Source organism: Oncorhynchus keta, chromosome 15 (assembly GCF_023373465.1).
Source record: "Oncorhynchus keta strain PuntledgeMale-10-30-2019 chromosome 15, Oket_V2, whole genome shotgun sequence".
Lineage (NCBI taxonomy): Eukaryota > Metazoa > Chordata > Actinopteri > Salmoniformes > Salmonidae > Oncorhynchus > Oncorhynchus keta.
Genome location: NC_068435.1, coordinates 19,625,321 through 19,646,413, shown reverse-complemented (window position 1 = coordinate 19,646,413; position 21,093 = coordinate 19,625,321). Strand labels below are relative to the sequence as shown.

Here is a 21,093-nt window from a genome sequence, read left to right as displayed (position 1 = left end):
AGCAGAGGGAAGAGATGATAGGATGGAAGAGGAGAGAGTAGCGGGGAGAGAGAGCGAAGGTTGGGACGGCGCGATACCATCCGAGTAGGGGCAGTGTGGGACGTGTTAGATGAGAGCGAGGGAAAAGGATACAAGGTAGTGGTCGGAGACTTGGAGGGGAGTTGCAATGAGGTTAGTGGAAGAACAGCATCTAGTAAAGATGAGGTCGAGCGTATTGCCTGCTTTGTGAGTAGGGGGGAGGTGAGAGGGTGAGGTCAAAAGAGGAGAGGAGTGGAAAGAAGGAGGCAGAGAGGAATGAGTCAAAGGTAGACGTGGGAGGTTAAAGTCGCCCAGCACTGTGAGAGGTGAGCCGTCCTCAGGAAAGGAGCTTATCAAGGTATCAAGCTCATTGATGAACTCTCAGAGGGAACCTGGAGGGCGATAAATGATAAGGATGTTAAGCTTGAAAGGGCTGGTAACTGTGACAGCATGGAATTCAAAGGAGGCGATAGACAGATGGGTAAGGGGAGAAGGAGAGAATGACCACTTGGGAGAGATGAGGATCCCGGTGCCACCACCCCGCTGACCAGAAGCTCTCGGGGTGTGCGAGAACACGTGGGCGGACGAAGAGAGAGCAGTAGGAGTAGCAGTGTTGTCTGTGGTGATCCATGTTTCCGTCAGTGCCAAGAAGTCGAGGGACTGGAGGGAGGCATAGGCTGAGATGAACTCTGCCTTGTTGGCCGCAGATCGGCAGTTCCAGAGGCTACCGGAGACCTGGAACTCCACGTGGGTCGTGCGCGCTGGGACCACCAGATCCACGCACAACACTTTACTCAATTTTGTACTAAACACTTTTTAATGCTGATTTGCTGTAGAGACTAAAATCTAAAATAGCATAAATCGTGTGTAAGTCCAAAGTTGAATGTAATAGTTGTGAATATATCTCCTCCCAGTTACTGATCTAGATTAGTACTTATCATCCTATAATTGGTCTAATACCAAACCAAATTATTTTTCCCTGCTGAGTTTATCATTCCCTGCATTGATGTAATTTTGGGTTATATCCTAAACAATTCACCCTACTGAGCATACCTACCCTGATTTCCAATAATACTTTAGCAATTAGGCCCGAGGTGGTACGGCTAAGGGCTGTTCTTACACACGACGCAACACAGAATGCCTGGACACAGCCCTATGCGTGGTATATTGTCCGTATATCACAAACCCCCAAGGTGCCTTATTGCTATTATAAACTGGTTACCAACGTAATTAGAGCAGTAAAAATAAATGTTTTGTCATATCTGTGGTATACGGTCTGATATACCACGGCTTTCAGCCAATCAGCATCCTGGGCTATAAACTGGGTGGTTTGAAACCTGAATGCTGACAGCTGTGGAATATCAGATCTCCAGGTTGCGTCGTGCATAAGAGCAGCCCTTAGCCGTGGTATATTGGCCATATACCACGCCACCTCGGGCCTTATTGCTTAAATAACCCACATCCATCTGTGTCGACTCGTAACATAGGGATAGATCAAAACGCACAGCTTCTTCCAAAACCCCAAGTGGCAAGCTTGACGCCCATAACCCCTTACCACAGATCTAGGGTCTGATAAGCCTACCCCAAATCCTGAACTTTGAGAAAATATCTGAGCATGTATCAGTGACGTCTACTAACTGGAAGGTATAGGACGATGGACTGACTGTTGGGGAGGCATGGAAAATGGCCAATCGTAAAGTCTTCCACTCTCTGGTTAGAAGTTTCCCATGAGCAGGTCTAGGATCAGCGTACCCTGCCCCAGTCCTAATTATAACTTCGGGTGGAAAATAGTTGGAACAGAGCTTGGATCAGCGTCTGCAGGCAACTCCTTATTTGAGTAATATGAAGTGGGTGGGCCTTCATGAGAGGTGTTCGCAAAGTCTGCCCCATCCAGAAGCTTCTCTCTCAATACCCAGTCCCTCTTCCACCTCTCTCTTCCCCTCTTTTTTGGATCCAGCACTCACTAGCACATGCTTCAGGAGCTCTGGAGACTCAGTCCAGTCGTCCTAGCTCAACACAGGAACCATCATGGCCAACTGCAGCAGTGTATCCAGACTCGTCCTTCTGGTCCTGCTAGGCCTCTGGGTAGCCACCATCCACTCAGGTAAGCTCCCTGCTGGACGTTGTATCCTGGTTGTCCTTGTATTAGTCACGGAAAGAGTGTAATATATGATACATGCATTTATTGGTCTTTGCATGTTTTTGAATATCCTAAGTGTGAATGCAATAAAAACCGTCCACACTACGATACATGTATTTACTACTACATTATGTGTGTTTATAATGTTTCGTAACATTGCCTTACTCAGACCTCACCTCAAAAGGTCAAGGGATTGGAAAGATTGTTGGGGCAAGGGGAAAACAACAGTTTGGTTGAGGCTTCTATAGAGAGAAGTAAATGAGAAATGACACAATGTTTGTTGAAAAACACTAGATTTGCCACCAGAAATGCAGGGTTGTTGAAGTCAGTTGTTGCAAAGTTGAAGGCAGAAAATATGCTGCCTGCTTTTCATCCACTCCAACAAGCACATCAACAACTAGTCTTCTATTATCTGCAATTTCAGTGACATTCAAATTGAATTCAAATCCATGTTTGACTTGTTATTTCTGTGGACAAATTATCAGAAAAATCTATTATTCTGAATGTTGCTCATTGAGTGGGCTTTGGGTAAATATGGTCATATTTAGCTGAGCTCAAGGTGTGTATACGTGTCATTTCCCCCCACTATTGATCTAGAGGCCCGGTTGCGAGTGCCCTCACCCTAAATGATGCAGTTGTTTGAGCGAATGTAAGTTTGGAGACTGAAAGCTCGTCTTTGACTCACTTGCTTTCATAATGCCTCATGTTTAGAAGCTGTCTGAAACTGAAATATTGGCTCATTTTGCCAGTGGTTTCCCTCTGCCAAGAGTCAAGAGCTGTCAACCTTTCTATGTGCTTATTCATACGGGTTTATGAACATTTTATTTTGAAAAGTGTTAGGTATGAGAGGAGAATTTGAAATACACTGCTATTTGCGAGTTGTGACTACTTCAGAAGAATGCACTGATAAAATGGTTGAAAAGGATGCCAGGTACTAGCAATTTGTAGTGGTTTATTTTATTACTTTTAATTATCAGTGTTAGTGGCTTTGTTAGAATAACCTTTTTTTACCATCTTTGTGTGTGGTTTTACTGCTGATCTAGATACGGTGTCAACAGATTCGCTGGAGTTATCACCCTCTCGTTTTGTTTTAATTGTTCTAATTCCCCTTGTTTCTCTATTTGTCTCACTATCTTCTACTTCTATATCCCTCTATTTCTTTCTTTCCTCTTTCTAGTTCTCTGTTTACCTCTCTCTTCCTCTATCCATGTCCCTCTCTTTCTCTCCCTTCATTTCTATATCTGTCTCTCCTACTCTCACACTTGAGTGATAAGCCTAAAGAGTGGCATGGGAGAAGAGGGGATTCCACAAAGCCCGGTATTGTGAGGGCCTTGGGAACACAGCCCAGCAGCATTAAGGCCCTAGGGGTCAGGGCAAGGGTTAGAGACACTGCAAGCCACCAGGAACATGGTACTCTTTCCTCAAAACAATGACCTGTACACAACTGTCATTATGCAGTGAGGAAAATATAACACCAGATTGATAGTAACATCTAAGCATTTTAAGGATGAGGTGGTTGGTTTGATAACGAACTGTGTTGACAATTTAGTTACTGAATTCGCAGTTTAATTTTTGTATCGACATTTGCATGATCGTGATGTCCAGTTTAACATTGAACTTGGAACTTTGTGCATTGTCTCTTAAAACTGCACTTCCTTTTATGATGATTTGTTATTTTAGGGATTTGCAGTTCCTTTTATGATGAATGTCTATGGTCTCACAAGCATCAGATTCTGTATCGGCACCCCCGCATTCCGTATTCCACAATATAGGTACATCTCCAAGATGACTCATATGAATGACTTCCACTTTACATGTTGTTTTGGACCAGTGATGCCAGGCATGGTGCCACTCATTTCCTCTAGGACTGCTGTCTTGACCGTAATACAAACTGCTTACTAAATCGTTCGCCACCAAATCTTTCTTTCCTCATTTAATTTCCTCAATCTACAACTTCTGACCTATCCAGCTCATTCATCTCTTAGTGGGCACAAAGTAAAGTAGACAAGGAAAGAAAACAGTTTTAACAGTATTGGGACCCAACCAAAGTACTCTTGTTCTCCACTTGCAAAGATTCCAGAGACCCAAGCCCTCATCTCTTGAGAAGGGAAGTAAATTTAAAAAATACGTTTAGAAATATTTGGACCCAACCATAATACTCCTCTGTTGTACTAACCTCCCAGAGACCCATATCTCTGTGATCACTAAAGGAAAGTAGACAAGGAAATTAAACTGTTTTACAGAATTGGGACCCAGCCATAGTACTGGCTGTTCTCCTGGGGGCTGATTCAGACTGAGGAAATCTCTGCCTTATGCCTTTCCTACGTACTTCTCAGTTTTTGGTATTCAGACATACATTATATATACAAAAGTATGTGGACACTCATTAAAATTTGTGGATTTGGCTATTTCAGCCACACCTGTTGCTAACAGGTGTATAAAATCGAGCACACTGCCATGCAATCTCCATAGACAAACATTGGCAGTAGAGTGGCCTTACTGAAGAGCTCAGTGACTTTCAACGTGAAAGTCATAGGATGCCACCTTTACAACAAGTCATGCTTAACAATCTGGCAGTCCGATGGATTCATTTAACTTGGGCGCATGCCAGGAGAAAGCTACCTGCCCCAATGCATAGTGCCAACGGTAAATTTTTGTGGAGGAGGAATAATGGTCTGGGGCTGTTTTTCATGGTTCGGACTAGGCCCCTTAGTTCCAGTGAAGGGAAATCTTAACACTACAGCTTACAAAGACATTCTAGACAACTCTCTGCTTCCAACTTTGTGGCAACAGTTTGGGGAAGGCCCTTTCCTGTTTCAGCATGAAATCCCAGTGTACAAAGCGAGGTCCATACAGAAATTATTTGTCAAGATTGCTGTGGAAGAACTTGACTGGCCTGCACAGAGCCCTTACTTCAACCCCATCGAATGCCTTTGGGATGAATTTGAAAGCCGACTGTGAGCCAGGCCTAATCGCCCAACATCAGTGTCCAACCTCATGCTCTTGTGGCTGAATGGAAGCAAGTACCCACAGCAATGTTCAAACATTTAGTGGAAAGCCTTCCCAGAAGATTGGAGGCTGTTATAGCAGCAAAGGGGGGACCAACTCCATATTCATGCCCATCATTTTGGAATGAGCTGTTCGATGAGCAGGTGTCCATATACTTTTGGTCATGTAGTGTACCTTATTCTGTTGCAGGTGTGGCTACCTTGTTCGCTCTGAATACATTTCATTCAACTGCTGAGAACCCTCCCACTTGCTGGCCAACATATTTTCTCCTGGATTTTCATTCAATAGGGTTTATAGTACATTTATCTTAAACCATCCCTTTAAAATACGTTGTACCTTTTAGTTCGAATTTTGTCGACAGACTCACTAGAATAAATAGAGAGAACAGGTTCAGAATATTAGGGATCAATGAAAGAAAGCCTTCAAAATATATGCATATTCATCTCCATTTCCGTTCCAATTGGTAGATTTAAAAATACTCTGATCTGGAGAGTCTTTACTCACGGAAGAAAGAAATTCTGAAAATTGCCACATTCAGTTATTAAATCCATGTTCATGTTGGAAGACTAGTGTGTATATATATAATTCTAATAGGGAGAATAGTTTACAATAGTAGCCTTGTCTATTGCCTGCATTAACCATGGAACTGTGTGATGACACGGCCAGGCATTGCGTATGTGGTCATTATGCCTACTGACAGTCAATACTGATAGTGACTAATATAGGACAGAAATAGGAGACAGAGAAAGTCGGGGTAGCCTATAATTAAGGCAATCGAGAGTGCTCATCCCTGCAAGATAAAAGGCCAAACAATATCAATTCTGCATAATGGCACAGCAAGGCTTCTTCCTTGCTGAGCGGCCTTTCAGGTTATGTCGATATAGGACTCATTTTACTGTGGATATACAGTGGGGCAAAAAAGTATTTAGTCATCCACCAATTGTGCACTCATCACTTAAAAAGATGAGAGAGGCCTGTCATTTTCATCATAGGTACACTTCAACTATAACAGACAAAATTAGGAGAAAAAAATCCAGAAAATCACATTGTAGGATTTTTAATTTATTTATTTGCAAATTATGGTGGAAAATAAGTATTTGGTCACCTACAAACAAGCAAGATTTCTGGCTCTCACAGACCTGTAACTTATTTTTTAAGAGCAATGTTCTGTCATACTATCCAGGTCTGTGCCCAAACAATTTGAGCTTCCACCTTTCCAGAAACAAGTCTCTCACCGTTGCCGCTTGTTATAGACCCCCTTCAGCCCCCAGCTGTGTCTTGGGCACCATATGTGAATTGTTTGCCCCCATCTATCTTTAGAGTTCGTACTGTTAGGTGACCTAAACTGGAACTTGCTTAACACACCGGCCGTCCTACAATATAAGCTAGATGCCCTCAATCTCACACAAATGATCAAGAAACCTACCAGGTACAACCCAAAATCTGTAACCACGGGCACCCTCTTAGATATCATCCTGACCAACCTTCCCTCTAAATACACCTCTGCTGTCTTCAACCAGGATCTCAGCGATCACTGCCTCATTGCCTGCGTGCATAATGGGTCCCGCGGTCAAACGACCACCCCTCATCACTGTCAAATGCTCCCTAAAACACTTCAGTGAGCAGGCCTTTCTAATCGACCTGGCCCGGGTATCTTGGAAGGATATTGACCTCATCCCGTCAGTAGAGGATGCCTTGTTGCTCTTCAAAAGTGCTTTCTTCTCCATTTAAAAAAGCATGCCCCATTCAAAAAAAAAATTAGAACTAAGAACAGATATAGCCCTTGGTTAACCCCAGACCTGACTGCCCTTGACCTGCACAAAAACATCCTGTGGCGTTCTGCATTAGCATCGAATAGCCCCCACGATATGCACCTTTTCAGGGATGTTAGGAACCAATATAGTCAGTTAAGAAAGCTACGGCTAGCTTTTTCCAACAGAAATGTGCTTCCTATAGCACTAATTCCAAAATGTTTTGGGACACTGTAAAGTCCATGGAGAATAAGAGCACCTCCTCCCAGCTGCCCACTGCACTGAGGATAGGAAACACTGTCACCACTGATAAATCTAAGATAATCGATCATTTCAATTAGCATTTTTCCACCTGTCTACCCCTACCCCGGCCAACACGTCAGCACCCCCTGCAGCAACTTGCCCCCCGCTTCTCCTTCACCCAAATCCAAACAGCTGATGTTCTGAAAGATCTGCAAAATCTGGATCCCTATAAATCAGCTGGGCTAGACAGTCTGGACCTTCTCTTTCAAAACTTATCCGCCAAAATTGTTTCAACCACCATTTACTAGCCTATTCAACCTCTCTTTCGTATCGTCTGAGATCCCCAAAGATTGGAAAGCCTCCGCGGTCATCCCCCTCTTCAAATGGGGAGACATCTTAGACCCAAACTGTTATAGACCTATATCCATCCTGCCCTGCCTTTCTAAAATCTTCGAAAGCGAAGTTAATAAACCGATCACCGACCATTTCGAATCCCACCGTACCTTCACTATGCAATCTGGTTTCCGAGCTGGTCATGGGTGCACCTCAGCCACGCTCAAGGTCCTAAACGATACCATAACCGCCGTTGATAAAAGACAGTACTGTGGGCCTCCCGGGTGGCGCAGTTGTTAAGGGCGCTGTACTGCAGCGACAGCTGTGCCATCAGAGTCCCTGGGTTCTGGTACATTCTGTATACATCTGGCTCTTCTTTGGACACTGTGCTAACAAGCTTCAACGCCATACAACACTCCTTCCGTGGCCTCCAACAGCTTTTAAATGCTAGTAAAACTAAGTGGGTGCTCTTCAACCCAATGCTGCCCCCACCCTTCCGCCCGACTAGCATCACTACTCTGGATGGTTCTGATCTAGAATATGTGGACAACTACAAATAGCTAGGTGTCTGGTTAGACTGTAAACTTTCCTTCCAGACTCACACTAAGCATCTCCAATCCAAAATGAAATCTAGATTCTGCTTCTTGTTTTGCAACAAAACCTCCTTCACTCATACCGACAAACATACCCTCGTAAAACTGACTATCCTACCGATCCTTGACTACGGTGAATGTCATTTACAAAATAGCCCCCAACACTCTACTCAGCAAACTGGACGTAGTCTATCACAGAGCCATACGTTTTATCACCAAAACCCCATATACTACCCACCACTGCGACCTGTATGCTCTCGTTGGCTGGTCCCCACTACATATCCGTCGCCAAACCCACTGGCTCCAGGTCATCTATAAGTCTTTACTAGGTGAAGCCCCGCCTTATCTCAGCTCACTGGTCACCATAGCAACACCCACCTGTAACACATGCTCCAGCAGGTATATTGCACTGGTCACCCCCAAAGCCAACACTTACTTTGGCCACCTTTCCTTCCAGTTCTCTGCTGCCAATGGCTGGAACGAATTGCAAAAATCTCTGAATCTGGAGTCTTATATCTCCCTCTGTAACTTTAAGCATCAGCTGTCAGAGCAGCTTACCGATCACTCTACCTGTACACAGCCCATCTGTAAATAGCACACCTGACTACCTCATCCCCTTATTATTACTTACCCTCTTGCTCTTTTGCACCCCAGTATGTCTACTTGCACATCATCCTCTGCACACAACTCCAGTATTAATGCTAAATTGTAATTATTTAGTCTTTGTGGCCTTTTTATTGCCTTACCTCCATGCTCTTCTGCATTTGTACACACTGTACATAGATCTTTCTATTGTGTTATTGACTGTACGTTTGTTTGTTTAACTCTGTTGTTTTTGTCGCACTGCTATGCCTTGGCCAGGTCACAGTTGTAAATGAGAACTTGTTCTCAACTGGCCTACCTCAAATCAAATGTATTTATATAGCCCTTTTTTACATCAGCTATACAGAAACCCAGCCTAAAACCCCAAACAGCAAGCAATGCAGGTGTAGAAGCACGGTGGCTAGGAAAAACTCCCTAGAAAGTCCAGAACCTAGGAAGAATCCTAGAGAAGAACCAGGCTATGAGGGGTGGCCAGTCCTCTTCTGGCTGTGCCGGGTGGAGATTATAACAGAACATGGCCAAGATGTTCAGTTGTTCATAAATGACCAGCATGGTCAAATAATAATAATCACAGTAGTTGTCGAGGGTGCAACAAGTCAGCACCCCAGGAGTAAATGTCAGTTGGCTTTCCATAGCCGATCATTTAGAGTTTCTCTACCGCTCCTGCTGTCTCTAGAGAGTTGAATACCTGGTTAAATAAAGGTGAAATTAAACTGTGAGGGGCAGAAAAATGCATTGAGTGGATATACAGTAAGTCATGCATATTGATAACATTGTCACTCCTGATGATCTGTCTTCCATAACCCTGTCTGTTTGGCTCTAATGATCCTTTTAGTTGACTCTTGTTTTGTCACTTGGTAATCATTTCTATTTGTGAGTTGTTTTAAACTTGAGTCGAATCACCTTTTACTATAAAATAGTAAAATAAAGAAAACCCCTTGAATGCGTAGGTGTTCTAAAACTTTTGACTGCCACACCTTAATTTATCCAATCCCCATCCAAACTAGTAGCGGGTGAATAGCATGCTATTCTCATGCTTAATTTCAAGGTCGGAATACATGTAGAGGTTAAAGTGCACCCCCCCACCCCCCCACCCCCCGAGACCAGAGCCCTCCTGGCTGACTTGTGACCTGTGCCAGCTTACAGTTGGTGACGAGAGGTCTGCTATAAATTCTGAAGCTCACAAACACACAGGATATTTGTAACTAAGACCCTGTTTTGTGAGGAGGAGGAGCGGGTGAGGGCATGGGCGGTGCACCTTTTTTTGGTGGGGGGTAGTGCCGTGCAGGGTGGTATTCGCATACACCCGTTATGAAAGCTCTGTCATCTCTCCAGGCTGTGTGAAATCCTGGCTGGTGAGGTCAAAGCTACAAACGTCTGTAGTACAGTATCGGATGTGGACAAGAAGCACGAGACTACTGAGATGGTATGTTCTGTCATCAGTGAGTTAGACTTTGGATGTGAAGCAGATTAGCTGTGTATTTTAGTGGAATTTGGATCTGTTCCTCTGGGTGAATGAGACATGATGGTATGCCATAGAGGCTGGTTTAGACAGGCAGCCCAATTCTGATATTTTTTTCAGTAATTGATCTTTTGACAAATCACATCAGCTCTAAAAAACAGTTTTTTAAAGATCTGATGTGAAAATATCTAATGTTATTGGTCAAAAGACCAGTTAGTGGAAAAATATTGCGAATGGGGCTGCCCTTTGTGAACATAGACAGTTTAACCGCCACACTTGAAATGCCCACCTAATGTCAATGAGTGACAGCGAGCCTATGTGTTTCCTCACCTCATAGACCCATGTTAATGTCTTATTACCGACTGGTCGTGGGTACCAATATTAGACCCATGTACAGAGATATATGATCTTATTTAAACCAGTTTGCTATAGCAGGAAAATAATCCTGTAGCAACTGGAAATGTGAATTAAATAGATTCTAATTAATGGAAAAAATGTTATGGGTTGATGATACATTTTTCGTAAGGGAAAATCAAGTCTGAAATGAACAAAAGTTATTCTGCAACAGGGTGATCAAATGAACATCCTACATCTGTAGAAGGATTTTGTCGACTGGAATTACCTGAAACTGATAGCAAGAACACCTTTTGGAAACTTCGTCATGAGATATAGTTTAGTGTCAATCTGTAGTAGATGCAGATTATTTAGCTGGCCAATGGTAGCGCCGCGGTTACAAATGGGAGCCATTACTGGAAATTTACTGAGAAGCAAACTCCTCCTGCCCTCCTTGATAAGGTGAACAAACACCAATGGAAAAACATTGCAGCGCTTTTCTCTCTGTCTTAAACCAAGCTATCCAAGGAGGTACAACCTTTTCACACACACTCATACAATTTGATAAACAAGCTTGTTTGACGTGTAGGGGCTGAGGCTACTCTAGGTTTGAGCCTGGCCGGCCGTTACCAGTTGGAGCCTGCCTCTACTACAGACCTGCAGCCGCCCTCCATGACCGCACAAGCGGCCTTTTGTGCCACAGGCTGAAGGCCTCATTGATGGCAAGGCTGGCCAGGGGCCCAGGGCTCTGTACCTGCAGCCAGCCCCTGCACAGGAAGTCACACGCTGACATATGAGTCAACCAACACACACAGCAACATCAGAAATACCCACCCCGACCGGCCTCGGCTCGGCTCATCAACAGTACACAGGCCCTCACCAACAGAGTTCGCTATCGGAGTTTGTGGCCCACAAGTCTTTGGACTTTATTCTGTTTTTATCTTTGATAGTTGGAATTGAATGTGTGAGAGAGTCTTTTGAAGTGATACGTTTTGTTATGTGTATTTTCGAGATTTATCAAATAAAACCGTATTGGCAAGGTTGAGTGGGAGTCATAGCTGCGGGAAGTTGTTTTTAGCCTACTTCCCGAGGCTATGGTGGGAATGCTTGGTTGTGAGATTGTCAGTTCAGTAAGGTTTAGGATGGGCGGTTTTATAACTGAACGGTAAATGATGTCTGAGTTTAAATATGTTTGGTGTATGGTTTTGTTGGTATGTGTAGCGTGAGCACGGGTTGGATTTGTAAGTCTGAGTGGATAGGTGGGCTTGTGTGTTTGTGTGTGTGTGAGTGTGTGTGTGTGTGTGCCCAGATAAATACTGAAATTGGTTAGCTTCCACAAGATAATTTCTTAGGAAAATATATTTATTTCGGAATATATGTTTGATGTATTTGATACTATTCCAGTCCAGTCATTACCACAAGCCTGTTCTCCCCAATTAAGGTACCAACAACCTCCTAAAGTGTGCACTTGTGCGTTCATACGTGTGTGCGTGGACGTTTTTTTTCTTTGTAGATTGGGATCAAATTTTCCCTGTTTCTTTCAATTAAAAAGTCAAGCTCACTCAGCTGTGCACTTAACACAATACCCCTTCTCAGATCATTGAAGCAAATCAAGTTGCAGTTTAGTAACTTCAATTGGCCTTATCCGAATCCACTTTTACTATTCTTGGCCCTTCACTCTCCTCTACTGGGGTAGTAAGAGAAAGAGAGGGATGTTTAAGAGATCTGGACCATGTTTCCATGGCTGCAATGAAGGTGTAAAAAGTCGTGTAGCACTTCCATGTTAGGACCTGTGGAATGTGGGTGAGAGACACAGGAGAGGGAGAGAGGAGAGGGGCAGAATGTGGAGAGCTGGAGAGAAGAGCGAGGTGTGCGAAGGAGTTGAGAGAGCACACAGCGGAGGCTACCTGTACTGTGTACAGAGAGTGTTGATCCCCATACGAAGACATCCTTTCAGGCCCTGGTCTGAGGCTGCTTGCAGAGAAGCTAGTAGCTTAGCAACTTTCCACTGTAGCATCAAAGACTGGCGCTAATATTTAGCTCTGTACTCAGTATCTTACATTCACAGCTCTGTCACTCACTGGCTCTCTGTTAGAGGAGCATACAGTATCTTACATTCAAAGCTCTGTCACTCACTGGCTCTCTGTTAGAGGAGCATACAGTATCTTACATTCACAGCTCTGTCACTCACTGGCTCTCTGTTAGAGGAGCATACAGTATCTTACATTCACAGCTCTGTCACTCACTGGCTCTCTGTTAGAGGAGCATACAGTATCTTACATTCACAGCTCTGTCACTCACTGGCTCTCTGTTAGAGGAGCATACAGTATCTTACATTCACAGCTCTGTCACTCACTGGCTATCTGTTAGAGGAGCATACAGTATCTTACATTCACAGCTCTGTCACTCACTGGCTCTCTGTTAGAGGAGCATACAGTGGCTTACATTCCTAAATTCGCATGCATTAGTATATATTAGCAGCCATCAGCAAAGCTACTGTAATATGTGTAATATAACATGAGTCATATTTTCAGTTCGCACTCTTTCTCCAGGGTTGGTTTTATCCAGCTGATAGTATGTGAATAGCAACTTCAAGTCTAGAGAGTAGTAGGTCTGACTGAGCTTGTTCAGTTACCTGCAGGGAAATGTTTTATTTTACCCTTGTTTCGCCAGGTAGTCCCTTTGATGGTAGAATATCTATTTCCTGAAGAGATCTGTACAAGTTATGTTTTTCACTACGAATATGTACACAATGCTACATTTGAACAGTTTATACAGTGCCTACAGAAATGATTCACACGCCTTGACTTTTTCCCCCATTTTGTTGTGTTACAGCCTGAAATTAAAATGGATAATATTGATGTCACTGGCCTATACACAATAGCCATAATGTCTCCCAGGTCTGTAGGGGAGTTGCAGCGATGGGACAAGATTGTTACTACCAATTTGGATATCACGAACAAAGGGTAAAAACATTAAATACACCATGATGTCAGTGGAATTACATAAATGTTAGGCTGAAACGTCTTGAATATTCAATCCAGTGCTGAATATGAGCCAGATCCTGCCAGAACAGGATCCGACACCTCTCCGTTTTGAACTGTTTCTTTCCAGAACCTGTTTGGCCAGATACAGTACATCTCGTGGCTGAAAAATTATTTTTCACTTTTTGCAATGTAAAAATTTGAATAAAAGTGAATAAAGTTCATTTGCGTTGACTCTGTTAATTTGTGAAAAAGTAGATTTTCAGCCCCGGGCCTGATGTTCTTAGAGTTTATTTGGGTTTATGGTTTGTGCAACTTTAACCTATGTTTGAAACCACCATTGTGTGGCTGTGTGAGAAGTGTGCCTTTTATCTCTCACATAACTAGAATGAAATTCACTTTATGATCTCTTTCGCAACGCATCTCTCCAGCGTTGCACTTGATCATTTATTTCCTTATAGAACCATAGCCGCGAGAAGGGTTCTGGAGGGACTGCAGCACCCCTGATAAATTGAAATACATTTGCCAAAGTTATAGAATTAGGCTACTCCTGTCTGTTCAGAAATAAATGAAATGATTCAGAATAGTCTACTTAATAATTACACTACAAAGATACAGGCGTCCTTCCTAACTAAATTGCTGGAGAGGAAGGAAACCACTCAGGGATTTCACCATGAGGCCAATGGTGACTTTAAAACAGTTAGGTTAATGGCTGTGATAGGACAAAACTGAGCAAGGTTTATCAACATCCACAATACTAACGTAAATAACAGGGAAAAGAAGGAAGCCTGTGCAAAATAAAAAATATTCCAAAGCATGCATCCTGTTTGCTAAAAGGCTAAAGTAACACTGCAATAACAACAAAAAGGACAAAGAAATTAACTATGTTCTGAATACAAAGGGTTGTGTTTGTGGCAAATCCAACACATCACGGAGTACCACTCTTCATATTTTCAAGTATGTTGAGGGCTGCACTATGTTATGTCATTGGAAAGGACTAGGGAGATTTGGGGGGTAAAAAGAAACGGAATAGAACTAAGCACAGACAAAATCCTAGAGGAAAACCAGGTTGTTTGCTTTCCAACGGGCACTGGGAGAGGAATTCACCTTTCAGCAGGACATTAACCTTAACCTTATACATTAACCTTATACAAAGCCAAATATGTACGTATTCTCTTATTCTGTCCCTTAGGTGTGTGTATTAGGTCGTTGTGGAATTGTTAGATTACTTGTTAGGTATTGCTGCACTGATGGAACTAGAAGCACAAGCATTTCGCTACCCTCGCAATAACATCTGCTAACCATGTGTATGTGACCAATAAAATTTGATTTGAAATATACACTGGAGTTGCTTACCAATACGACATTGAATGTCCCTGAGTGGCCTAGTTAGTTCTGACATAAATTGTCTTGAAAATCTACGACAAGACTTGAAAACGTATGTCTAGCAATGATCAATAACCAACTTGACAGAGCCTGGAGAATTTTTTAAAATAATAATGTGCAAATATTGTACAATCCAGGTGTGCAAAGCTCTTAGAGGCTTACCCAGAAAGACTCACAGCTGTAATCACTGCCAAACGTGATTCTAACATGTATTGACTAGGGTGTACAATTAGATATTTCTTTATTTCATTTTCAATAAATTTGCTAACATTTCTAAAAACATGTTTTCACTTTGTCATTATGGGGTATTGTGTGTGTGTAGGTGGGTGATTTACATTTTATTTAATACATTTTGAATTCAGCCTCGAACACAGCAAAATGTGGAAAAAGGCAAGGTGTATGAATGCTTTCTGAAGGCACTTTAGACTTGTCTACAAACATGCCCAAATTGTGAACGCACACGGTTGTTGTTCACAGAGACCGTGGAAGACCCCACGCCAACTTTACAAGGGGACAACCAGGACACACTGTCCGGTGGCGGGACATATGACGTCACCACCAAAGATCCCTTCAAGGACATGACGGAGAGAGTGTTAACCTTCGAGTATGAGGACACCACCCACTCACAGGTCATGGATGAGGAGGAAGGTGAGACAGGTGCTTCATGTCATTCATTTTTCCAGAACATTTCCCATCACCAGTTTATTAATATCAATAATTTCGGTTGTACCCAGAGGATTAAGAAAATTATATACTATTCTGCCATTATTTGCATGGCAAGAGACATTGGTGAAAGCACAGTGGTGGGGTTATTTGTGTCTATTAGTTGTTCCACACCACAACCCCTTTAAATGTAATGAATTGCTAATAAACCATATAATTGTATTTAGACTTTGAACTTTGAATACAATTTTACTTTGAATTTGACTTGACAATCATGGTTTATACACTAGTGTCTAACCTTTGCGTGTTGCATGTACTATGTGTGTCCAGGTGTCCTGGGCCCGGGCGCCATCACAGCTATTGTCATCGCTGTCTTCCTGGGGGCTTCAGTCCTCCTCTCCCTCATTGTCATCACACTCAGGAAGTTCACCGCTTCCTAGAGCCACAACCTCCTCTTCCTCCCTTTCAATCTCTCACACTTTTCTTACCTCCACTTCTCTCTCATTCATCTATCTTCATGGTCTTTCTTGCCCATTCTCTCACTTTTGCTCAGTTTCTCTTATACCCACACATATTGTGAAAGTGACAACCCTTCTATAACCCCTGGACGCTCTAATATAATGGCAGGTCCCTTTAGCCTTGAAGCGCAACAGACAATGAATTTCCTTCAGACTCTAGCTACTATAATCATATTGTTTATGTTGGCACACATGTCAGCTTGTTACTAAAGGGTCAATCCTAGCTTCCACTCAAGTCAAAATTTACTTACAACAGAGACTGGCAGGTTCTTCCAGTGTATACAGGTAACTGCCAAAATAATGGAAACACTTGAGTAAATGAGAGAGAAAGTATATTGAAAGCAGGTGCTTCCACACAGGTGTGGTTCCTGAGTTATTTCAACAATTAACATCCCATCATGCTTAGGGTCATGTATAAAAATGCATATCAGGCCATTATTTTGGCTAACATGACTATGCCCCTATCCACAGGGCACAAATGGTCACTGAGTGGTTTGATGAGCAAACGATGTAAACCAAATGCCATGGCCGTCTGTCACCAGATGGGATATTCTGGAGTGGTGCTTGTGACAGCATTTTCCACCACCATCAACAAAACACCAAATTATGGAATTTCTCATGGAAGAATGGCATTGCATCCCTCCAATAGAGTTCCAGACACTTGTAGAATCTGGTGCATTGAAGCTGTTCTGGCGCATGGGGGCCTATTAAGACGCTTTACGTTGGTGTTTCCTTTATTTTGGCAGTTACAATCAGATCCACTTTAGCCAACATCTGCTTAGCGGCGAATGCCAGAGGTGAACTGCATTATAGCTGTCAAATCTAGTGGCTCCAGGCATTACACCAAAAGCAGACATCTCCCTTGGTCACATTAAGAGAAATCCAGTGCCTGTCAAGATTTCCTAAAGATTTTTGAACAATGTATCTGTTATACTAATCTGTAATGAGCATTTGGCTGATCAGTGGGCAATGGCTGGTTCCCTTACCAAGATGGGCCACCTCAGTTTTCTGATAGGCTGAGCTGAGATCACGTAACCCCCCCGGCTCATAGTAATGGCTGGAGTGGTGTTAATGCAATGGTATTAAAAACAGTCTCCAAGTGCTTGATACCATTCCAATGATCCAATTCCAGTTATTATTATGAGCCCCCCACTGTAATTCATCTCTTTTGAAAACAAAATGTATGTCTAATGATCTGTAGTTTACAGTTGTGTGTCCAAGTGTTTTGTCGAGCAATGTGATTTGTTTTTGTAGAAGTGTTTTTTTTTCTGCCGGTTATGTTGTGGGTTAGAGTATCCTGTCTCAGATTTAGTTTGTCTTGTGGATGAAAGGGTGTGATGAGTGTCTTTGTGAAGATTGTTCCACCATGTTCATTATGTTGCAGTAATACTGAGTGCCTTAAAAGGCAAGTGTTATTGACAATAGAATGAGAATGAAATAATTTACCAAATGTAGGCTACCATACAAAATGCCAGATGTATTTCCCCAATGCCCACAATGTGTTACTGTTTATTGGCAAATAGGTGTTCAAGAGGAACGCTTGCCTATTTACAGGTGACCCATATTGACCCAAAAATCTAATATTTTAAGATGAACATGCTTCAATAAATTAACATAGACGGGGTAATTAGTTTGTTTAACCTGCAAATCACATTTTAACCTCTGGTCTAAAAAGACAATGACAACTGTTGTGAGTGTGTTTGTGTATGAGTGCATGTGTGTGATACTTTTTGATACGTTATGTCACGATTTTCTGTATTCTTCTGTGGCCTTTTACCAAACGACTAACTAAGGCTGGGATTCATTAACTGCCATAGAAATGTTTATGAGGTGTCTTTATTTACACACTTCATCCCGTGCCCACACTTCATCCCGTGCCCACACTTCATCCTGTGCCCACACTTCATCCCGTGCCCACACCCACAATTCTGAAAAGTGAAAGCAGTCCTGAGGAGGATCGTCCTGGTGTAGTTGCAGGTTTTATACAGTACCCAAGACCAGTCTGTGTTAATTTGACGCTGGAAAAAGAGCTACTGCATAAATACTGCAATGTGGGTTTGGTTTAACTGAGCCCTAATGCTTTTGTGAAACAAATATTCTTTCATGTAATAATATCACTGGTTTGAACGGTCTGGTTAAAAAAATAAAAGATTAAACAAATCCCTTTGTACAGCCAAATAGTAGTTATTAGTTCGTCTTGACATTGACTTAAAATGTATATGGGTACAGTATTTTTCATATGTAAGGTCGGGAATAGAAAATGAAAGTACAAACCGGTAGTTTCATTACACCAAATTAAACTGATATATCTGATATTGGACTGATGCAATACACACTGAAGAGTAGGAGTGAGTCATTCACATGTGCTCAATGCTGGATATGCTAGCTAGACAACATACAGTAGGTGTTCAGTTTGTCTCTCAGCGAAACGGGAACAACGAGTCATTGCAACACACAATTCAAGTACTGTGAATCCCATCATGGTTCTAGATTAGAACTAGAGCTGGTTCTGTGGGTTCTGGTTTGAACCAGACCCCTGTCATCCGGGTTGTGTTCAACAGGCAAAACAACATTGCATTAGGCGGGGCTGTAAGATCATATCTATTTAGCAGATTCTGACTGGCAATCAGTTTGAGGACTATGGCCATTCATACTGTACTCAATACCAGTGTGACTGTTAATGTATTCTACACTTTTTCTGCTACTGTATGGTTCATTTCCTAGTCGTTTTCTCTCTTCCCCCATGTCAGGTTGTTACCACTGCTGCTCTACATACTGTATGGTTGGAAACCTAACGTAATATTTTCAACTTATAATACTGTAATAATAACCAGCAATATACACAGTTAAAGGTCATCAGTGGGCCTCCCGGGTGGCGCAGTGGTTAAGGGCTGCAGTGCCAGTTGTGCCACCAGAGACCCTGGGCCCGGGCTCTGTCGTAACAGGCCGCGACCGGGAGGTCCGTGGGGCGACGCACAATTGGCCTAGCGTCGTCCGGGTTAGGGAGGGTTTGGCCGGTAGGGATGTCCTTGTCTCATCGCGCACCAGCAACTCCTGTGGCGGGCCGGGCATGGTGCGCGCTAACCGGGCATGGTGCGCGCTAACTGGGCATGGTGCGCGCTAACCGGGCATGGTGCGCGCTAACCGGGCATGGTGCGCGCTAACCAAAGTTGCCAGGTGGACGGTGTTTCCTCCGACACATTGGTGCAGCTGGCTTCCGCACCAATGTGCTTGAATCTAGGCCTTTGTTAAGAAGCCATGCGGCTTGGTTGGGTTGTGTATCGGAGGACGCATGACTTTCAAACTTCGTCTTTCGCGAGCCCGTACTGGAGTTGTAGCGATGAGACAAGATAGTAGCTACTAAAACAATTGGATACCACGAAATTGGGGAGAAAAAGGGGTAAAATTTTAAAAATAAATAAAAGTAATCAGTGATTGGACCATCTCTAAGTAATCAGAGTATCAAAGTCAATGACACATTTTCTAAACACTGCTTTACCCATGTATGTTCTGGCTCTAGCCCAACCCATTGGTTTCTGAGACCAATCAGAACGGTGTTTGCTTTCTAGAAATCTATGGTTGGTTTGTGGCCTTTCTCGCTTTCCCTTTCTGTCTTTTTCATGGCTGTCACTCTCCTGCCAGATCATGATAGCACCAAACAAAGTCGTAACATATGGATCAACCTTCAGATGTGTTGGGATTAATGCAGAAGACACACTTCGGTTGAATGCATTTGTGCAACTGACTAGGTATCCCTTTTCTCTTTCATGACCCATAATCACTGTGAAAGACATCTAAACTGAAAGCAATCAAATGTGCCAGCTAGTTTGCCAGGGGTGGTGTGCGCACAGTTGCCAAGAGCCTTACTTACAGTCCATTGCACTCATTTGGAAAAAACTGGTACTTCCTATGTTTTTCTCTTTTTGACTGGTGACACATCCATTTCTAACTTGAAGGCTGACAGTGATTGTGCAGCTAGTAACTATTCTTGGCTTCAAAACATTCACTATCAGTTTTTCACATAGCCAGAACTACCAAGCATTAGCTAAAAGCTGACACAAGTAAACATTGAGTAAATTGTAAATGTAAAGCTAACTAACTACGAGACACGAGAAAGTGTATAGTTGCTCATCTTCGTTCTACATATAAAAGTTTATTTACATTCATAAATTTTTTTACTCAAACTTTCTTTGTTGTTGCAAACAACAATTACTTTTCCCAGTGTTGTGTGTGTGATGTTGGTGGTGCTGCTGCACAGTGCTTTTTCTCTCGCTAACACACTACTTGTAACAACCAAGAGTGAGAAGGAACCAGTCATGGGGTGAGGGGAAGGGACTCACGTTCCAGCAGAAGAGGCCTTTTCAAAATAAAAGTCCTTCAACACATCTGGTGACACATTTTTCTAAAAAGTCTTGCAATGTTTTATGTTATTTTTATTGGGGGGGACCATTTTACCTGCTTCTAACATAGGAGGGTGGTGGGGGCATGTCCCCACTGTCCCTCCTGGCTCCTACGCCCTTGGTTACAGTAACCAGGATTAAAGCTGTAGATTCACTTTTCTGGTTCATAGTTTGGGGGGTTGCAAGAGATGCATTGGCAAAGAGAGTCATTGGCACTTTCAAGAGATGCATTGGCAAAATAGAAAAACACAATTAGTTACTTACACACATCCCATAAAATAAATCAAATTACATTGACAAATGAATACACGTAAAATGATTAAAAGGAAAACTAGTGACAGCTGTATAGTGTATGTACATCAATGACATTGCAAGACGTTTGGACCTCTTGGTGAAAAGCGTACCTCACTGTTGAACTCATCTCAATTGTTCAAAGGGATGTGGCTGTCTAACCCCAATTATTTCTGGCTATGTTGCTGCTGTGCTGACAGACATTGGGCTCTATTCAATCAGAACCGCTTTAGTCGGCATAGGTATGGCGGTTGTTTTGGTGGTGTCGGAACTGCGTTTGAGCTGTCAAATCCACAAGTGGCTCCTGGCATTATACCCAAAGTGGACATTCCCACTGGTTGCACGGAGTCGCATTTAGAGAAATCC

At 42.8% G+C, this 21,093-nt stretch overlaps 1 protein-coding gene across 1 annotated transcript; it reads left to right on the top strand.

Moving 5' to 3' along the window:
* Positions 1 to 1,814: 1,814 nt before the first annotated feature.
* On the top strand, positions 1,815 to 17,059 carry LOC118395104 (protein SNORC-like). Its single transcript, XM_035788890.2, has 3 exons — positions 1,815 to 2,122; positions 15,333 to 15,503; positions 15,849 to 17,059. The coding sequence occupies exons 1-3, from the start codon at positions 2,047 to 2,049 to the stop codon at positions 15,956 to 15,958; spliced, it is 357 nt and encodes a 118-aa protein (XP_035644783.1). The 5' UTR covers positions 1,815 to 2,046; the 3' UTR covers positions 15,959 to 17,059.
* The last annotated feature ends 4,034 nt before the right edge of the window (positions 17,060 to 21,093 follow it).

What these genes read in the sequence shown, in the direction of transcription:
- LOC118395104 (XM_035788890.2), top strand. Translation starts at nt 2,047, where the DNA reads ATGGCCAACTGCAGCAGTGTATCCAGACTCGTCCTTCTGGTCCTGCTA. An exon ending in GGTAGCCACCATCCACTCAG is followed by an intron (nt 2,123 to 15,332) that starts GTAAGCTCCCTG and finishes TGTTGTTCACAG; the next exon opens with AGACCGTGGAAGACCCCACG. An exon ending in GGTCATGGATGAGGAGGAAG is followed by an intron (nt 15,504 to 15,848) that starts GTGAGACAGGTG and finishes ATGTGTGTCCAG; the next exon opens with GTGTCCTGGGCCCGGGCGCC.